This window comes from Sturnus vulgaris, chromosome 1 (assembly GCF_052056855.1).
Source record: "Sturnus vulgaris isolate bStuVul1 chromosome 1, bStuVul1.hap1, whole genome shotgun sequence".
In the NCBI taxonomy this organism is placed as follows: domain Eukaryota; kingdom Metazoa; phylum Chordata; class Aves; order Passeriformes; family Sturnidae; genus Sturnus; species Sturnus vulgaris.
In genome coordinates, this window is record NC_142243.1 from 105,516,971 (window position 1) to 105,532,041 (window position 15,071).

A 15,071-nucleotide genomic window follows, 5' to 3' on the forward strand; every position below is an offset into this window, starting at 1 on the left:
GGCAGTGCAGGGGAGGGCATTTCCCTGGGCAATAGCACCACCTGGTGACTCCTGGGACTACGGGATCAGGGAACCGGGCACACCTGGCCATGGGATCCGAGCGAAGGCAGGGACACGGGCTAACAGAGTGAGCTGGGAGCAAAAGGCCCCCGTAAGGAGGGAAAAACGACAGCAGGACGAACTTAGAACTCAAAGGTGAGACAGACTGAGAGGGAAAGAAGAGTGGCTGAGCACCTTCCCTTGGAATCACAGGCATCTCCCACTGCTGGTACCAGCTTGAGGAGCCCTGTGTGGCAATGGATAGTGTGAACGTGGCAAAGGCAGCTTCAAAGGAATGCCCCATCCCACAATTAATTTATTGTGTTAATGAACAAAGAAAGGAAAAACCCCACAAAACCCCACAAAAACCCCACCCAAACCTGTACAGTATCAACAATGTTGTGTGCTGCAGAGGGAAAATTCTTGACTTAATTTTTAGGAGACTACAGCTGTGGGACTTCATGGAGTCACTATCATCCAAACAAGAATCATACCTCTAATTGCCTTTTACTGACCACTGGATCATAGGATCCTCCTGACCATGGTAGGTAAACCAGTAGATAAACCCACTAAACCCACCCTGACAGGTGCCTTGTAAGTGCTAAGACAGTGTGTTACAGATTCATGGAACTATAGAATGGTTTGGGATGAAAGGGACCTTAAAGACCACCTAGTTCCATCCCCCTTGCCATGGACAAGGACAGCTTCCACCAGCTTAAGTTGCTCAAAGTCCCACCCAGCCTGGTCCTGAACACCTGCAGGGACGTGGCATTCACAGCTTCCCTCGAGAACCTCAAACCATGGCATGCTCTCCTACCACCCTAGTTCACCCTAATGTCATCTCCCTGCTGCCAGCTTGCTGATTTCCCATCTGAGCTCCATCACAGACACTTCAGTGTGACCTCTCCAATGTTCACCATTTCATTTTTCAGGTAAGGATGAGAAATGGGCCCTGGTTTACCATGGGTCACACTCCCCACACCAATGAAATAGGAACTAAAGGCAAATTTCAGAGATCTCTCCAGCAAGTCAAACGTCCAACTGGGAGGAGCTAAATAAAGCTGAAAAAAATTAAAACTACAAGTACTGCTTTAATGCCTATGCAATTTTATTGATAGTAATACCTGGATTTTGGCAATTCCAATGGTCAGAGTTCATTTTCTAGATCAGTTTGGGAAACTTTCTAACATCTGCATGCTGCTACCCCTTTCCTACCTGCTCTATCTCAAAACACACCTGCAGTCACAAAAATCCACCTGATGTACTACTCTTCCCACAGAGAAATTCCTATTTAAAGAGACAGTGAAAAATGTGTGAATAGTATCTACTTAGAAATCCTCATAAGTGTCCCTGAAGTTGAAAAATTACATAAGGGAAGTAACATCCAAGTGACTGTACCTCACATTGTCAGTGATAATGAGTATTGATTGCAGGGGTTTTATCTCTATTGGCCATATGCACACACACCAGCATAACAATTTGGTTAAATATCCTCCATCACCATTGTGCAATGCAGTGATCAGAGAAACTAAATTTAGTTTTCAGACTACATGCATAAATAACCTGAGGTTTTCATAGTTAAGTAAACACATTAAGCAACAGCATCCTGACAAATGTTGTTTTCAAGCACAATTTGCCAGCAAAAAAATGAGATAAACAATTCTGTGTAGTTCTTTCCAAACAAAATTCTTTTCCTAAGTTAACCTTCCCCACATATATTGTAACAGCTGCAACTTTCAAAATACTAATATGATGAGGGGATACTTTGATTTGAACTGCTGTTTGACACAAGGTGCTGTACATATTCCAACATCTTTTCATTGTCAAATTCTATCATTAGGGGTCATGATTTAGAAATGTAGCCCTGTTAGTGCCACCCAGTAAATATGAAAACAAAATAATTTATATTCCTGTCCCAACACAGAAGATATTCAAAATCCTCCAACCAGTCTGAAATTGATAATCCATTCCAAACCCTGTAATTTCACATTGCAGATTGCCGACAAGTACCAACAGTCATTTTCTTTTATTAAATGAAGACAGTGGCTCTTACACAAGCAACAATACACCCATCAACCACAGCATTTGATAAAATGGCTCTTGTGTTCAACTTGCTATTCCACTAGTATAAAAATTGTCCAGTAATTGCCTGGAAAAATTGTGAAAGGGCTCAATTACCTTCAAATTTGTCCACCCAAGCTCAATAAGCCCTACTCAATTCAACGTTTAGACATACTCCTCCCAGTTTGTAACTGTCCCACCTGCAATTTGTTATTGCATTTCATACCAGAGAGGAAGAAAAAAGCCATGTAAATCATGAGTTCTAACTAAAACACAAGTTGAAAACTTCAGTCCTGGAGACAAGAAAGCCCAATCCCTTCTCCCTTGCGCCAGAGAGGAAGAAGGCAGTTTCAGGGGGCAGCTATAAAAACTAACATTTCCTCTAACAAACAGGAACCAGCCTCACGGCCACAGATCTTTGCTCCAAATTAGCAGAGCCTTGGTACTGGGTATGTCACCTACCAACAACCAGAAGAAAATAACTCTTTTCTGGTCTCTACTGCCAAAGGTAGCCGGACACCATCAGCCTTGAGCAGATCAGGAAACACCACAAGGGTGGGACAGGAACTAAGGATTTTGTACCTGGATTTATTGCCAGAAACTCTGCCTCTGCTTATCAGTTCCTCTTACTGATACAACAACCTGCACAATGAGCAGCCTCTGGTGACCACCTAAGGTGTGAGCTGGTCTCCTTGATCAGCAGCCTAAAGGCTGCCCAGCTGCTAATGGCACCCTCTTTATGCAAGCTGCTTTTACAATTTGCCAGTCTTTGGAAATCTGCCTCCATCAGCCTACCTGACACAATAAAACAAGTGTCTTCTCCAGGGAGTATCAGGGGAAGCAGACAAGTTGAGAGTTCCTGAAATTTGCCATTATTTGTTATTTCCAATTAACTGTAAATTACACGTAGATACTATGTATCCATGTGGACATTAGGTAGCAACATGAAGGCGAGGCCTAGAATCCTTGAAACTGGGGGTTTTCATTTCCTGAATTTATGTGCAGGACTGGAAATGGACAATCAGAAGTTTGCCTAAACCTAAATCTATGTTAAGAAATGTTTCACCCAACTGTTAGGTTTAATTAACCTCAATTAGTAGTGATTTCATATTCATTCCACCCATTGTCTGGATGTAAAGTTTTCCCTAAGACAGCAAACATCAGCAGTTATTTTAAACAGCATCATATAAAGACCCACCTGGTGCTTTCCCGTCTATCACTCATGCAAGTAAACAGAGGAGATAACAGCAAGCACAGTATAATAAAACCCAGGGCTGAGTTTTTTTATCTGTGGATTTACTGTGTGCTGCTGTGAAGTTACTAAATGTGAAGCTATCTGCACCAAACAGGCTCATAAATGAGAGAAATTATCAGAGCAAGGCTGTAGCCCTTAAGCACTTGACTTCTCGAATGTGTTCACCTCCTGTTGATTTCGTCGGGAATGAAACACAACAACTTCTAAAAGCTGGTAACACTAGTGCCACAAAATTCAACTTTTCAGAGAATTGCCCTTAAGAAAACCAGATTTTGTTGCTCTTACTGTTAAGGCACCTTTTTCTCTCCATCACAAAAGTAACTAGGAAATCAGTATCTAGCTTACAACTGACTTGCAGAAGGAAGTTTTTATTCACCTGGCCATTTTTGCTCATCTTCACTCAAAATCAGGAAACCAGAAATGGTCAAAAGTGTCTAGGCTTTGCAAATCTCAACTGAAAACATGCTGGGAGCATTTCAAATGGAATGCTAAACCATGGAGTTTAGTACATTCAAGGACATCTCCTCAAACGACAGAGGGGTAGAAGAGTGCATTTTATCTTTCCCTCCAAAGCAGGAAAAGCCAAACAAAAGGGACTGAGGAGTCTCCCTCAAGACAGACTGTCTGGATACTAAACACTTCCAGTGTCACAGCCTGAGTGTTTGGGACTACATGGAACTAACTCCAAAGTTCCCACAGATCCCAGACATGGCAGAACAACAGGCACAGGGATTGAGGACATCTCAGCTGGCCAATGAGATCCTACCAAAGCTTCCCTGTGTCACATCTGTGACAATGTTTTAGCTGAATTTAAAGAAATGCAAACAACAATTCTGCAGGCTCCACTGGCCAAAAATGTTTTGAAACACAAATGAAACAGTACTAAGACAAAGTCAGGGTTTTAAAATCATTTAAAAAGAAACTGAAGGCTAAAACCAAGGGAGAGGTTTTTTTCATGGCATGTTATTATTTCTACAACCTTTTATTGGTTTGCTCTGTTTAGCTTTCTGGTTTATTATCCTCAGTTTCTCTTTCCCTTGCTCCTGACTTTACTCCTCTGTGTTCCTCATTCCCTCTCACCAGTCCCCCTGCCAGGCTCTCACGTTCTCCCTTGGTGTCACAGTTTCAGTACTCCACCTCCTTCTCCATTAGTCTCTGCTCCTCCAAATCTCCTCTGTGCCAATTTCTACACCCCTTTTTCTACCGATCTGCACATCCTTGCAAGTGTTCCATGTTGTCTACAGGAACGTGTCCCTGCCCACGGCAGGAGGGCTGGAATGACATGATCTTTAAGGTCCCTTCCAACCCAAACCATTCTTTGGTCATAAACTATTCCTGAAGAACTTTTTAGGCTGCAGGGCTACCACTCTCCTCCAGACAATCTTTTCAAATTTGGATTTACGGTGTTGAAGATTCACTTTCTCTCTTTTTTCCACATTGGCCTAAGGGAGAAGACAAACCTGGCCATAAGATAGGTAGATCTCAGCTACTCTGTCTGGCCTTAATGTCAAACGACAGGAATCACTCACGAGCTGTGTTATCTCAAATACTTAATTTATCTAAACATTTTATCTTATTCTCCACACAGCAGCACACTGAGCTGTGTGTTTAAGCATATGATGAGCTTTAAGCATGGGATTCAATTTAGCACATGCAGCAAAGGCCGAAGGATGTACCCTGATACTCTGCTGAAGAGGGATTAGCCTAATGCTCAGAATCAAACATATGCTTAAGGATGCTACTCAGATTAGGGTTTCAGTTACATAATCTCAAATCAAATTTATGTTATCTGGTTTTATCCAGCTGCCATTTTTGTTACATAAAAAATGCTCCAGCTGTCTGTCTAATGCCCTGGCATGCATTTATTCTTTCCAAGCACACTCTGCAGGAAAAAAAAATAAACAAAAATATCCAAGGCAGAAAAAAATATACATCAAAGGACAGAACAATCAATTCTGAAGACTATTCACATAAACTACACTCTGCTGCTGTAGTCAGCACTTGAAGACAAGGTTTAATTCTCTCCCTGACACTTAACCAAACCAAGACAAAAACGAAGTTCAGCTTTCCTTGGATTTTCCACAAGAGCAATAACATTCAAAAAAGAAAACTGCTGGTGTAAGGGATAATGTAGCAAAAAAAAAAAATCATATACATTCATGAAATAAAAATCCTAAAAGGAAGCTTGTCTACACAGTATTGAAAAGGTTGAAGTCAGCAGGGACTATGCACCATGAACAACTTCTGGCCTAAAAGTGGTGGAGGCTTCCTGTTCACATCAGCTTTAAGAAGGTGTATTTCAAATGTTGATATTATTATTCTTAAAATAGGCACTTAAATACTTATATTTAGTATGCAAATTAGAAAAAAAAAAAGATAGATAATGGGCTTCCTATTCAAGAAAGAACATATTCCCTTTCTCATTTCCTAAATCCCTGCAGGAATTAATCAACTGTGAGATTCATCCAGCCACAAAGTGGAAGTGCACCCTTAGAGGCTTATAGCAGTGTGTATCAACCAGTGAGAGATTCATTTTTTTGGTGGTTTGAGGGTTTTTTTATTAACAGAGACTGCCTAAAGCAAACAAAATTAGTATTTGCCTCCACAGATAATAGAGGATGCTCAAAATGAAAGTTGTTACTGTACATTTACCAACATTACAAAATACTTCAGTTGTAATATGCTTCTAAATCCTAAACTATTGACAATAGTGATAACATATTGTTACCCACTTAAATCAAGTAGCTAAAAATTGAAGTCTCAAGACTCAAGCTGAGCCTTGGTGTGACACCATACCACATTCAAGGAAATGCTCTTTTCAGTCTCTTTGGCCAGTCTGGTGATTCCCAGTACAGCTTTGCTCTGTTGGCACACACCACATGTTGACCTAAGGATTCTTTTTTGCCACTGAATTCCCTCACAGTAAGAAATGGGTAGATCAGGAGAATTTACACAACAGCAATACTGGAGATGAGTTATCAGTTACCAGTTACAAGCATACAATAGAGAAGGTTAAAGCTATTCCAGTTGTATCCCGCAGGTCATCAGTGAATGTGGAAGGAGATGCAAGTGACTTCAGACAAGTTCTGTAGCCCAGAGGCACAGCTTTGCTGATGAACCATGAGATCCTATCAACACTTAAGTTTTGTTTGCTGCAGAATTAAATGGGCCCAAAATTTAATTTTATTTTTTCAGAAAAAAAAACCTTTAAAGGAAAGGAGAATCTGCTTCAGAGAGACCTTAACCGTACATGAATTCCTGTAAGAGCCTGATATTTACCATTTACAGTTTTTTATAGTTCCCTGCAGGGACTGTAGTCCCCTGAGGGGTCCAACCAGGACACCCAGTGACGTCTGCAGCATCCTGTCACTCTGCTGACAAAGGAGGAAACAATAACTCAGGGACACAAAGTATTTAGTGGCTGCATTTCATGCACATGCACTTCCACATGTTGCCCAAATAAGAACATACTCTGGCCAAAACAAAAAGTGAAAAACCATAACTTCTCTACCCTCATCTGCAAAAAAATATAAAACCCATGCACTAAGCAGCATTTCTGTTTAAAAATATCCCAGCGAAAATAAAAAGCGTTTGTTCCACTGCCTGTTGTTCAGCTTTCAGCACAGCCCTGCAAGGCCAGAGACTGTAAATCAACCACTGGCATGTGCTTACACAAGGCTGTGCTCCCAGCTGGCCTCCCATCCACCTCCTCTGGAGCTTACTAAAGCTTGGATTTGTCTTTTGGCAGTGGTGCTCTGAACGGCGAGCATTCATGGAAAGGGTGCACAGGATGTTTCAGAAGAAAACCGAAATGTGCCCCTTTCCTGGCACCTCACTGAGATGGAATTTTTAAAATTTCCTTTTACCTTGACACAACTGCCCAGCCTCTACAAGGTATGTAGTGAGAAGAAAAACAACTCCCTAAGAACAAAAACATCTTCTATTTTGGTTTACTTTGGAAGCACGTGTCCCATGGTGGCTCCAGACACCTTTTGGCGAGGGGCTGAGGAGTTTTATTCACATGAGCTGCCCTTGGCCTAATACAGGAGATAATGGGGGACATGACAAGGAATAAAGCACTGAAGGCTTGCTCTGCCCTCTCTAAAAAGCAGGGGATGGTCCAACTCAGGGGCATGGTGATCTAACCCACAGGTGTGATTAGCACTGCATGGAGGTAACACTGTAGGTAGACAAACTCTACCCAGCTCCCAACCTCCTTTCCCAACCCTTTTGGAAGGTACCTCTAACCATGTGCTGGGCACTTGGCTGGCCCCAGAAACACCTCGAGAAAAATACGAGCAGAGGAAGCTCCAGACCTCTGGATGGAGATCACAGCTCCAAAAACATCAGCCCCCTCATCAGAGGAGGCTGGCGAGCCACCAAAGGTGAGGAGAAACTTCTTGCCCTGCACTCAGCTTTCCAAGGCAGCACCTGAGCTGTGGGGAAGGTGGAGTCAACAGCAGCCTGCTCCAGTGGGAGGTGACCCTGCCCATGGCAACAGGGCTGGAACCAGATGATCCTTAAGGCCCTTTCCAACTCAAACCATCCTATTATTCTGTGCAAACCTTCTAAAGCCAGCTGTGCTCACTTCAACGTGCCCATCTGCCTTCCCCTCAAAACCACAGCAGGAAATGAAAACAAAAAAAGTGCCTGTCCTGATGTTATCTGAAGAGAGATGTGGCCAGGAAATCCATGACTAATAGCAGTCCCTGGAGGGTCTAACAGCCCTGAAGACTGGGCAAATGGCATTTGCAACAAGGAGCAGCAGGGAGGCAAAAGAGCAAGAGCAGCAGAGTTATGGCTCCAGTCTCCCTGTAAATGCTTCTCTCAACAAGCAATTAACTTGAGAAATTTTAGACAGAATACATCAAAAATACATCTCTCCAGTATGTGCACTTGCAGTCTGCAGCACTCACATTGCACCCAGCTCAGACACAACCCAACACAAGCAAAATGCACCAGCACTTTAATTTATAAACACCATCACAAGCAAAAGCCCTGCAGACTCAAAGGCCTTTGCCCATGGGCAGCTCAACTGCATTGTAACTGCAACACATCCTATCAATAAATCAAATTATCACCTCAGAAACAAGCCCCACCATCAACCAGAGTCTCAGAAAACACACTTTAGATGCAAATTAAAAATGGCCTTTTAATATGGCTGGACTTAAGCCAGTTAAAAGGAACCACCTGACGAAAATGAGAGGGTTTTTCTTTTCCCCGTGTATTGTTTGCAAAGTTTCTGCCTCCTTCACATAGTCTGCCTCAGCATTACTTCACTGAGTAAGGCTAAAACTACATTCAACTATGTGAAAAAAGAGTTAATCACCATTCAACTTCCTTATTTTGGCAGAAAGAAAGAATGTGGGGAATTTTTCCCCCAGAACTACTGTAAACCAAGAAGTTTCCCAATTTTTTGGCCAGAAATCAGAAAGAGCAAGGGGCTGGGGAAATCTAAATTTAAAGAGAATTTGAGAGGCAGTAAAACTACAGCCTGTATATGATTTCTGGGTGATAGTCACTGCATGGACTCATTCAACAGGCAGGTTACAAGCATGGGATGGGAGCTCAGAGCTGGTTATCAGTGGATGGGAGCCCATGAAGTGCAGCAACAGGCACCAACCACAGGGTACCCTTTTGCCACCCAATAGATTATTAGTAACAAGCTTCCCCTTTAAGGCTTTGCTGCTACTGAAACTGAAATCTGCTTCAAATTCCTCCTTCTGCTTCTTCAGAAATCCAATTTGGTTGAGCCACTGGAAACGAAAGCAGAGTGTGGCCTCCACAATTACCTTTTCCTAGAAGGATGTCCCAGTCTACTCTTCTAAGCAATCCCACACAAAACCCTTGGAAGAAATTAGTAAAGAAAAAAGTTTTGTAGATATGTCAGGAAAGCAATAGGGCCAAGATCAACATGAAATCCCGAACTCCAAACTGTGAGAAATTGTTTACCTACATATTTAATGTATATATTGCAAAAAATCTGATTGTAGCCATTTAAATATCTTATAAAAAAACATGAAAAGGATGTTTTAGGCTTCTGAAGACACTTTTTTATTGATACATGAGAACGGCCTTTCTTGCTTGGTGCATAACTGGATTTTTAAGCAATATTGATAAACACAATAAAAACAAAATCACCAGTCCCAGTCTCTTTCAGTATCTTGTACTTCTTTTGACTGGCAAAGCAGGGCAATGGAATATGGAAATGCTGTGTGCCTATAATAAGTGGAGATTTCAGAGCATTCTTCACCAAAGAAGAATGCCAAGAAAAAACATTTTCCAAGAAAATGAGGTATATCCAGATCAGCTAACCATGTGTCTGTCTTTCAGTTCCCCTTGGACTTAACACCACTGTTCAGTTTTACTTGTAATTTGATGTTTCACTATAATGAAAAACATAATTGTCTAGGAAAGAAATACAGATTAAAGGGCTCCTCTGATGGAAAGGCTGCAATGATGGACACTTCAAACCAGAGACTTCACAAGACAGAAAGCCAAGTGGTCACAACTCAAAAATTTCTCTCATGATAGAGATACTCATTTACATAATAAATATGAATGAATGAGCAGGTGATGATGGACCATTAACACAGGGGGAAAATTACTTGGCAGACTGTTCTTCTCTCAGACAAGATACTTTTGTGGACAAAATTATAGAAGACACATTTACTTCATCAGTACATTTTTCCTCTTTTCATAACCCCCTTTATGTGCTCAACTCTCTGTTTTAGGCTACAACACTGCACCCGTGGCTTCTGCACTGTGCAGCATCTTCAGCAGGATGCTCACCTTACCATGGAGGCCACCTTGCACATACCTGGTGAGAAGAAAGCTCCTCAACTGGTTCAACCCAGCCACAGGTGCAGTTTTGTTTTTAACAGCAGCTTTCCTATTTGTGTTGGCACATGTAGGCCATGAAAGCATTAATTACGACAAGCATTTTAGACACACTAAAAGATTCCCAGTGTGCTGTGCTCAATATCACAGTGTAATTTCCACAGAGGAAATGTCACCCCTTTTACAAATGCAGGCTCACCAGCTTCAGACAGCATTTTCGTGCTAGCAGAAGGCACACCAGCAAACAACTTCTTAAGAGCAAGAAAACAGAGGCACAAGCAAGAAGGGTGAAGAAACAAAGTCTCAGCTAGGGAAGATGTGGGTACTATGTTCAGGAAAAACTTTCTACAGTAAAAGCAGTTAAGTCCTGGGACATAACTCCAGGGAGAAGATCATGAGTTTCAAAAGACAGAGGAAAACAAACATATGTCAGGAACAAGAAGGGCTTTAGGGACAAGGGATGACCTCTGAGCCTCTTCCAATCCTACCTCCTTTGGTCCTGTGATGCACAGTCACAACACAAAAATGTAATAAACAAAAACAAACGGAAAGGGGTGATGGAGGTCACTTTAGACGGTAGTCAGCATTCCACCTCCCAAAGTCTGAAGAGTTGTCAAAGTTTCCTCAGGAAGTGACAAAGACAAGAAACTTTGCCTTAGCAAAAGAGATTGCCTGGCAATCTCTTCTGCGGTTGCCACACACAGTTATGTCAGGATTTGGCAGGGAGTTACAAATCGCTCCTCCAGCCCACATAAAGAAAATGTGGGGAGCTAAGGCACAGGGCACTCAGCAGCCACAGACAGATTAGGAAACCTGGCAGCTGCACAGCCAGCCACATTTCAGCACTAAAGCACGGCTCAGGAACACAGCAGCTCCCCTACACTCCTCTCTTCTCCAGCCCCTCAACAAGGTGCCCACATAGAAACACCATGCCAGTCAAATGAGAGCTACACTTCATTTCACCTCATAGACTGAGCTGCAGCTAAAACCTGCTCAGACCTAGAAGCATGTGGCAGCTAACACAGGGACAACTGCTGGGAACAAACTGGACTGAGACACCAAGAAGAGTCAGGGGTAACAAGACAGGACTTGGAGCAGAGCTCAAGTGTTTGCACTCAGGAAGATGAACACCTTCCACATGCATATACCTCACTGCCCAGCAGCAATAATTTACTGGAGGAAGTAGTTTAGAAGCAGGCTTGAGGATACTTGCATGGTAACATACTAAAGAGAGCTGCTCAACTGCACCTCCGGAGCTCCCACACCTGAGGCTGCAAGGCACTGAACAATCAGGCAGGCATCCTGCTCCTGCTAGCCCACTGGCAAGCTGGAACCATCCCTTCTCAAAGAGCCTTCCTTCCAAACTGACTCACTCCCATCCTCCTGCTGCCCCAGGCTTCCCCTCTGCCCTTCTCTCGCTGGTGTCTCCTTCAACAGCTACAAATCCCATAACCATCATCTTGTAGTGCACTACTCCTGGCCACTCCAAATCACTCCCATGACACCCACAGAGAATTTTAAAAGCCCCAAGATACTCTGTAGGAGGAAGAAATTAAATGCAGGTATCCAAATCCCATTTTCTTAGGTTGATCCTAAAAACTAGACATTTGTAACATGCCCTCCTGGCAATGTTACATCCCATCCTGGGGTTAAATCCAGGAGCCAAAAACTTACTTCCCATCTCTAGTGCAATGCCACTCACTGACCCTGGAGAACTGCACTGGCCTCTAGGGCCACAATGTGGATCACAGCTCTGGTTTCTCTATTCCTCTTCATCATCTTCCCATCTAGACCCTCTGTAGCCAAATGGGGCTTCAGAGATTGTGGAGAAGCTGGCTTTGCAAACGTTACACCACCTGCAATTTTTCCCCATTGGGAAATTCTGAATAGGCAGAAACAGCCCAAGCCCAGGCCCTCTGCACAGCTTGAGGCCAGAAAGTGTCAGTGATCCTCCTGTCTGATCCAGAGGTGCAGCCTAGGGCTGTGTTCAGACGTGGGGAGGGATATGGGTTTGCAAACCAATTTAATCCATATTTCCAACAAGGATAAGAACTTGTCTTGGCACTAGGACATGCCAGACTTGACTGATTATCAAGGGATCTATGACATACAATGCAGATTAACCAGGCCCAAGACCTACTGAAAAAAACAACTGTCAAGATTTGTTTTGGTAGATGTGAGAATGTATTTTCAAGCTGCCATCTAGCTTTCAAGCAGATCAGAAGATTATTGTCTGCATTTGTTCATGCAGACAGGTATGGAGTTTCCCTGCTCTAGAAATGTCTGAACTTCTTGAGGGAATTCATCATCTGAAGGATTCCTATTCTTTTTGGAAAACAGACTGTCAATCCCCAAGGTAAATGAGATGAATGCGATCAGAATTCTAGGACTATGCCCTCTTAAAACTCAGGAAGGAACATCTCATTAATTACTAAGTGACTATAACTACAGACACATCTCCCTAAGTGCTACCACTGCCACCCCATCATTTTGATGAACCTACAGAGTAATTGCATACTCCTAGTAAAACAGAGCTGCATTATAGGTTTCTTTTCCTGTATTTAAAAAAAGTAAACAATTGCATTACAAAACCTCCAGTAAGTTTTAATGTTACAAAACATCAATAAATTATGGACATGAGAAATCTCATTCCAAAGACACTTCATCCCTATAAAATAACATTTTCTGCTGGAGAAGAAAACAAGCAAAGACACATCCACATATTCTACCACAGACTCCTCATGTCTGTACAAACCACATTTATTTTTGTCACTATGCCATTTCAAAAGTTAGAGGAAGGAATTCTAACCAAGAAAGGAGGAATGGTCACTGCCAAATACTTTGGGTTGAACTCTCCAGTGCCCTGGCACCGCATCCTGGCAAGAACTACTCCAGGGCAAGGCACCCACTCCTGCTGGGCTAAGTGTCAACACAAATCAGAGAGAACTGGAGCGTCTATTTGTGTTTGGTTTTCAGATGTTCAACTCACTTAGATGGCATGAAAGCAAATTCACCCTAAAACGCCTTCATTCATGCAGCTTCTCTGACTGCTTATGGAGATGTGGGCCTAAAAGCAGCCGAACTTGCATCGGGTCATCTGAGATGTTTGACTTTAAAAAGAACTTGTGTACTGGAGTAGTGATGCTCTGCTGGTTACTGCCAGGAGAGGTGGCTGTGCTCTCTGCGGCGGGGTTTGTCCCAGCTGGGTGGGCAGGCACATTTTGCCGGGAAGCTCCCTGGGTGCCGGGCAGAGAGGGACAGGCTCAGCCAAAGTGCAGAGCTAAGCACATTGCTGCTCCAGATGTGAAACTCACGCGCGACTTCGCCAAAAAACCGAAAGAAGGGAAAGAAAAAAAAAAAAAAAAAAAGGAATGGCAAAAATTGGACGTTCCTGTAAGGAGTCGAGTCAAAGCAGCGCTGCTGAATAAAGCCAGGCAAGTAACTAAACAAAGCACGGAGCAGCAGCACATCGGTGAGACGGGACGGAGCCCCGGGAAGCAGGAGCCACCCGACACAGTATCCCGGGGTGCTGCTGCTGCTTTTCTCCGGGTGCCTCCCCACCGCTGGAACGGGTGGGCAGCAATTTCCCCCCCTAGGGTGCCTTGGGGGTTCTGGCACCAAAGGGAGCCCTCCGCGGGGTCGGCGGGGCTCAGTGCCGGCAATCCAACCCCCCTGTCTGGGGTGACCCCCAAAAGAGAGCGACTCACCGCCTCCCCCAGCCCGCTACGCCCTTCTCACTCGTAAAAAGTTGAGAAACAAGACAAAAACAAGCAGCCCCAAAGCCTCCCCCCGCCCCGCCGAGGCCGGTGCGCCGCTGCCAAGTTTCGGCGTGGAGAAATTTTCTGCGGCCGAGCCCCCCCCGCCCCGCCCGGGACCGCGGGACGCGGCGCCGCCGGGAACGGGACAGCGAGGCTGGAAGCGCTCCCCGGCTCAGCGAGCACCCAGCTCCCAGAGCCCCGACCTGCGGGGCCAGAGAGGAAGGAAGGAAAGGGGGAAGCGACCCCCCGGTCGTCTTTACTCACTCCGAGCAGACAGACTTTCAACTCGCGTATCGCCATCATCTGCCCGGGGCCCGGCCGCTCCGCATCCCCGGCGCTCCGCACTGCCCCGCCGAGGCGGCCCAGCCCCGCCGGGGCCGCCCCCGCCGCCGGTCACATGCGCCCGGCCCCGCCTCGGCGCTGCCCCGCTCCCAGCGCCGCCCGCCCGCAGCGGGCACCGCGCTCGGGGCTGAGAGCCGCGCCCCGGGCCGGACACGGTGAGCGGGGACGGCACAGAACCGTCGGAGATGGAAGGCACCTCTGGAAAACATCTGGTCTAACCCTCCTGCCACCGCAGGGTCACCTAAAGCAGGTGACACAGGTGGGGTTTGGATGTCTCCAGAGAGGGAGACTCCACGACCTCCCCGCACAGTCTTTTCCAGTGCTCTGCCGCCTTCTTCCTCGTGTTGAGGTGAAACCTCTTGTGTTTCAGTTTATGGCCATTGCTCCTCATCCTGTCACTGGGAACGACTGCAAAGAGTCTGACACCATCCTTTTGACACCCGCCTTTGAGATACTTCTATGTATTAATGAGATCCCGTCCAGTCTTTTCTGAGGCCCAGAGTCTCTTCTCGTAAGAGAGATGCTCCAGACCCCTAATTATCTTTGTACCCCTTCGCTGGATCCCCTCCTGGAGCTCTTTGTCTTTCTTGTACTGCAGGGTAAATATTTGCTGTCGTGAGAAAAACAGCCTGTGAGAGACGGCATCCTGCAGGGGGCTGTGCATATGCTTTAGTCCTACACGCCATGTGCTGGGCTAGGCATGGGATGGGGACTGCTCTGGTTGTGAACCATCCGAATCCCTCTCCCTTTTTTTTTTTTTGTTTTTTTTTAGCTTT

General features: G+C 44.7%; 1 protein-coding gene across 1 annotated transcript in view; it reads right to left on the minus strand.

Annotated features, from left to right (window-relative positions):
* RAB31 (RAB31, member RAS oncogene family) overlaps window positions 1-14,328 on the minus strand; it is a 60,586-nt gene extending 46,258 nt beyond the window's left edge. The window contains exon 1 of the mRNA XM_014871205.2: window positions 14,218-14,328. Within this exon, the coding sequence (XP_014726691.1) occupies window positions 14,218-14,256 (39 nt within the window). The 5' untranslated portion in view covers window positions 14,257-14,328. The remainder of the gene's footprint in view (window positions 1-14,217) is intronic.
* Window positions 14,329-15,071: the final 743 nt, after the last annotated feature.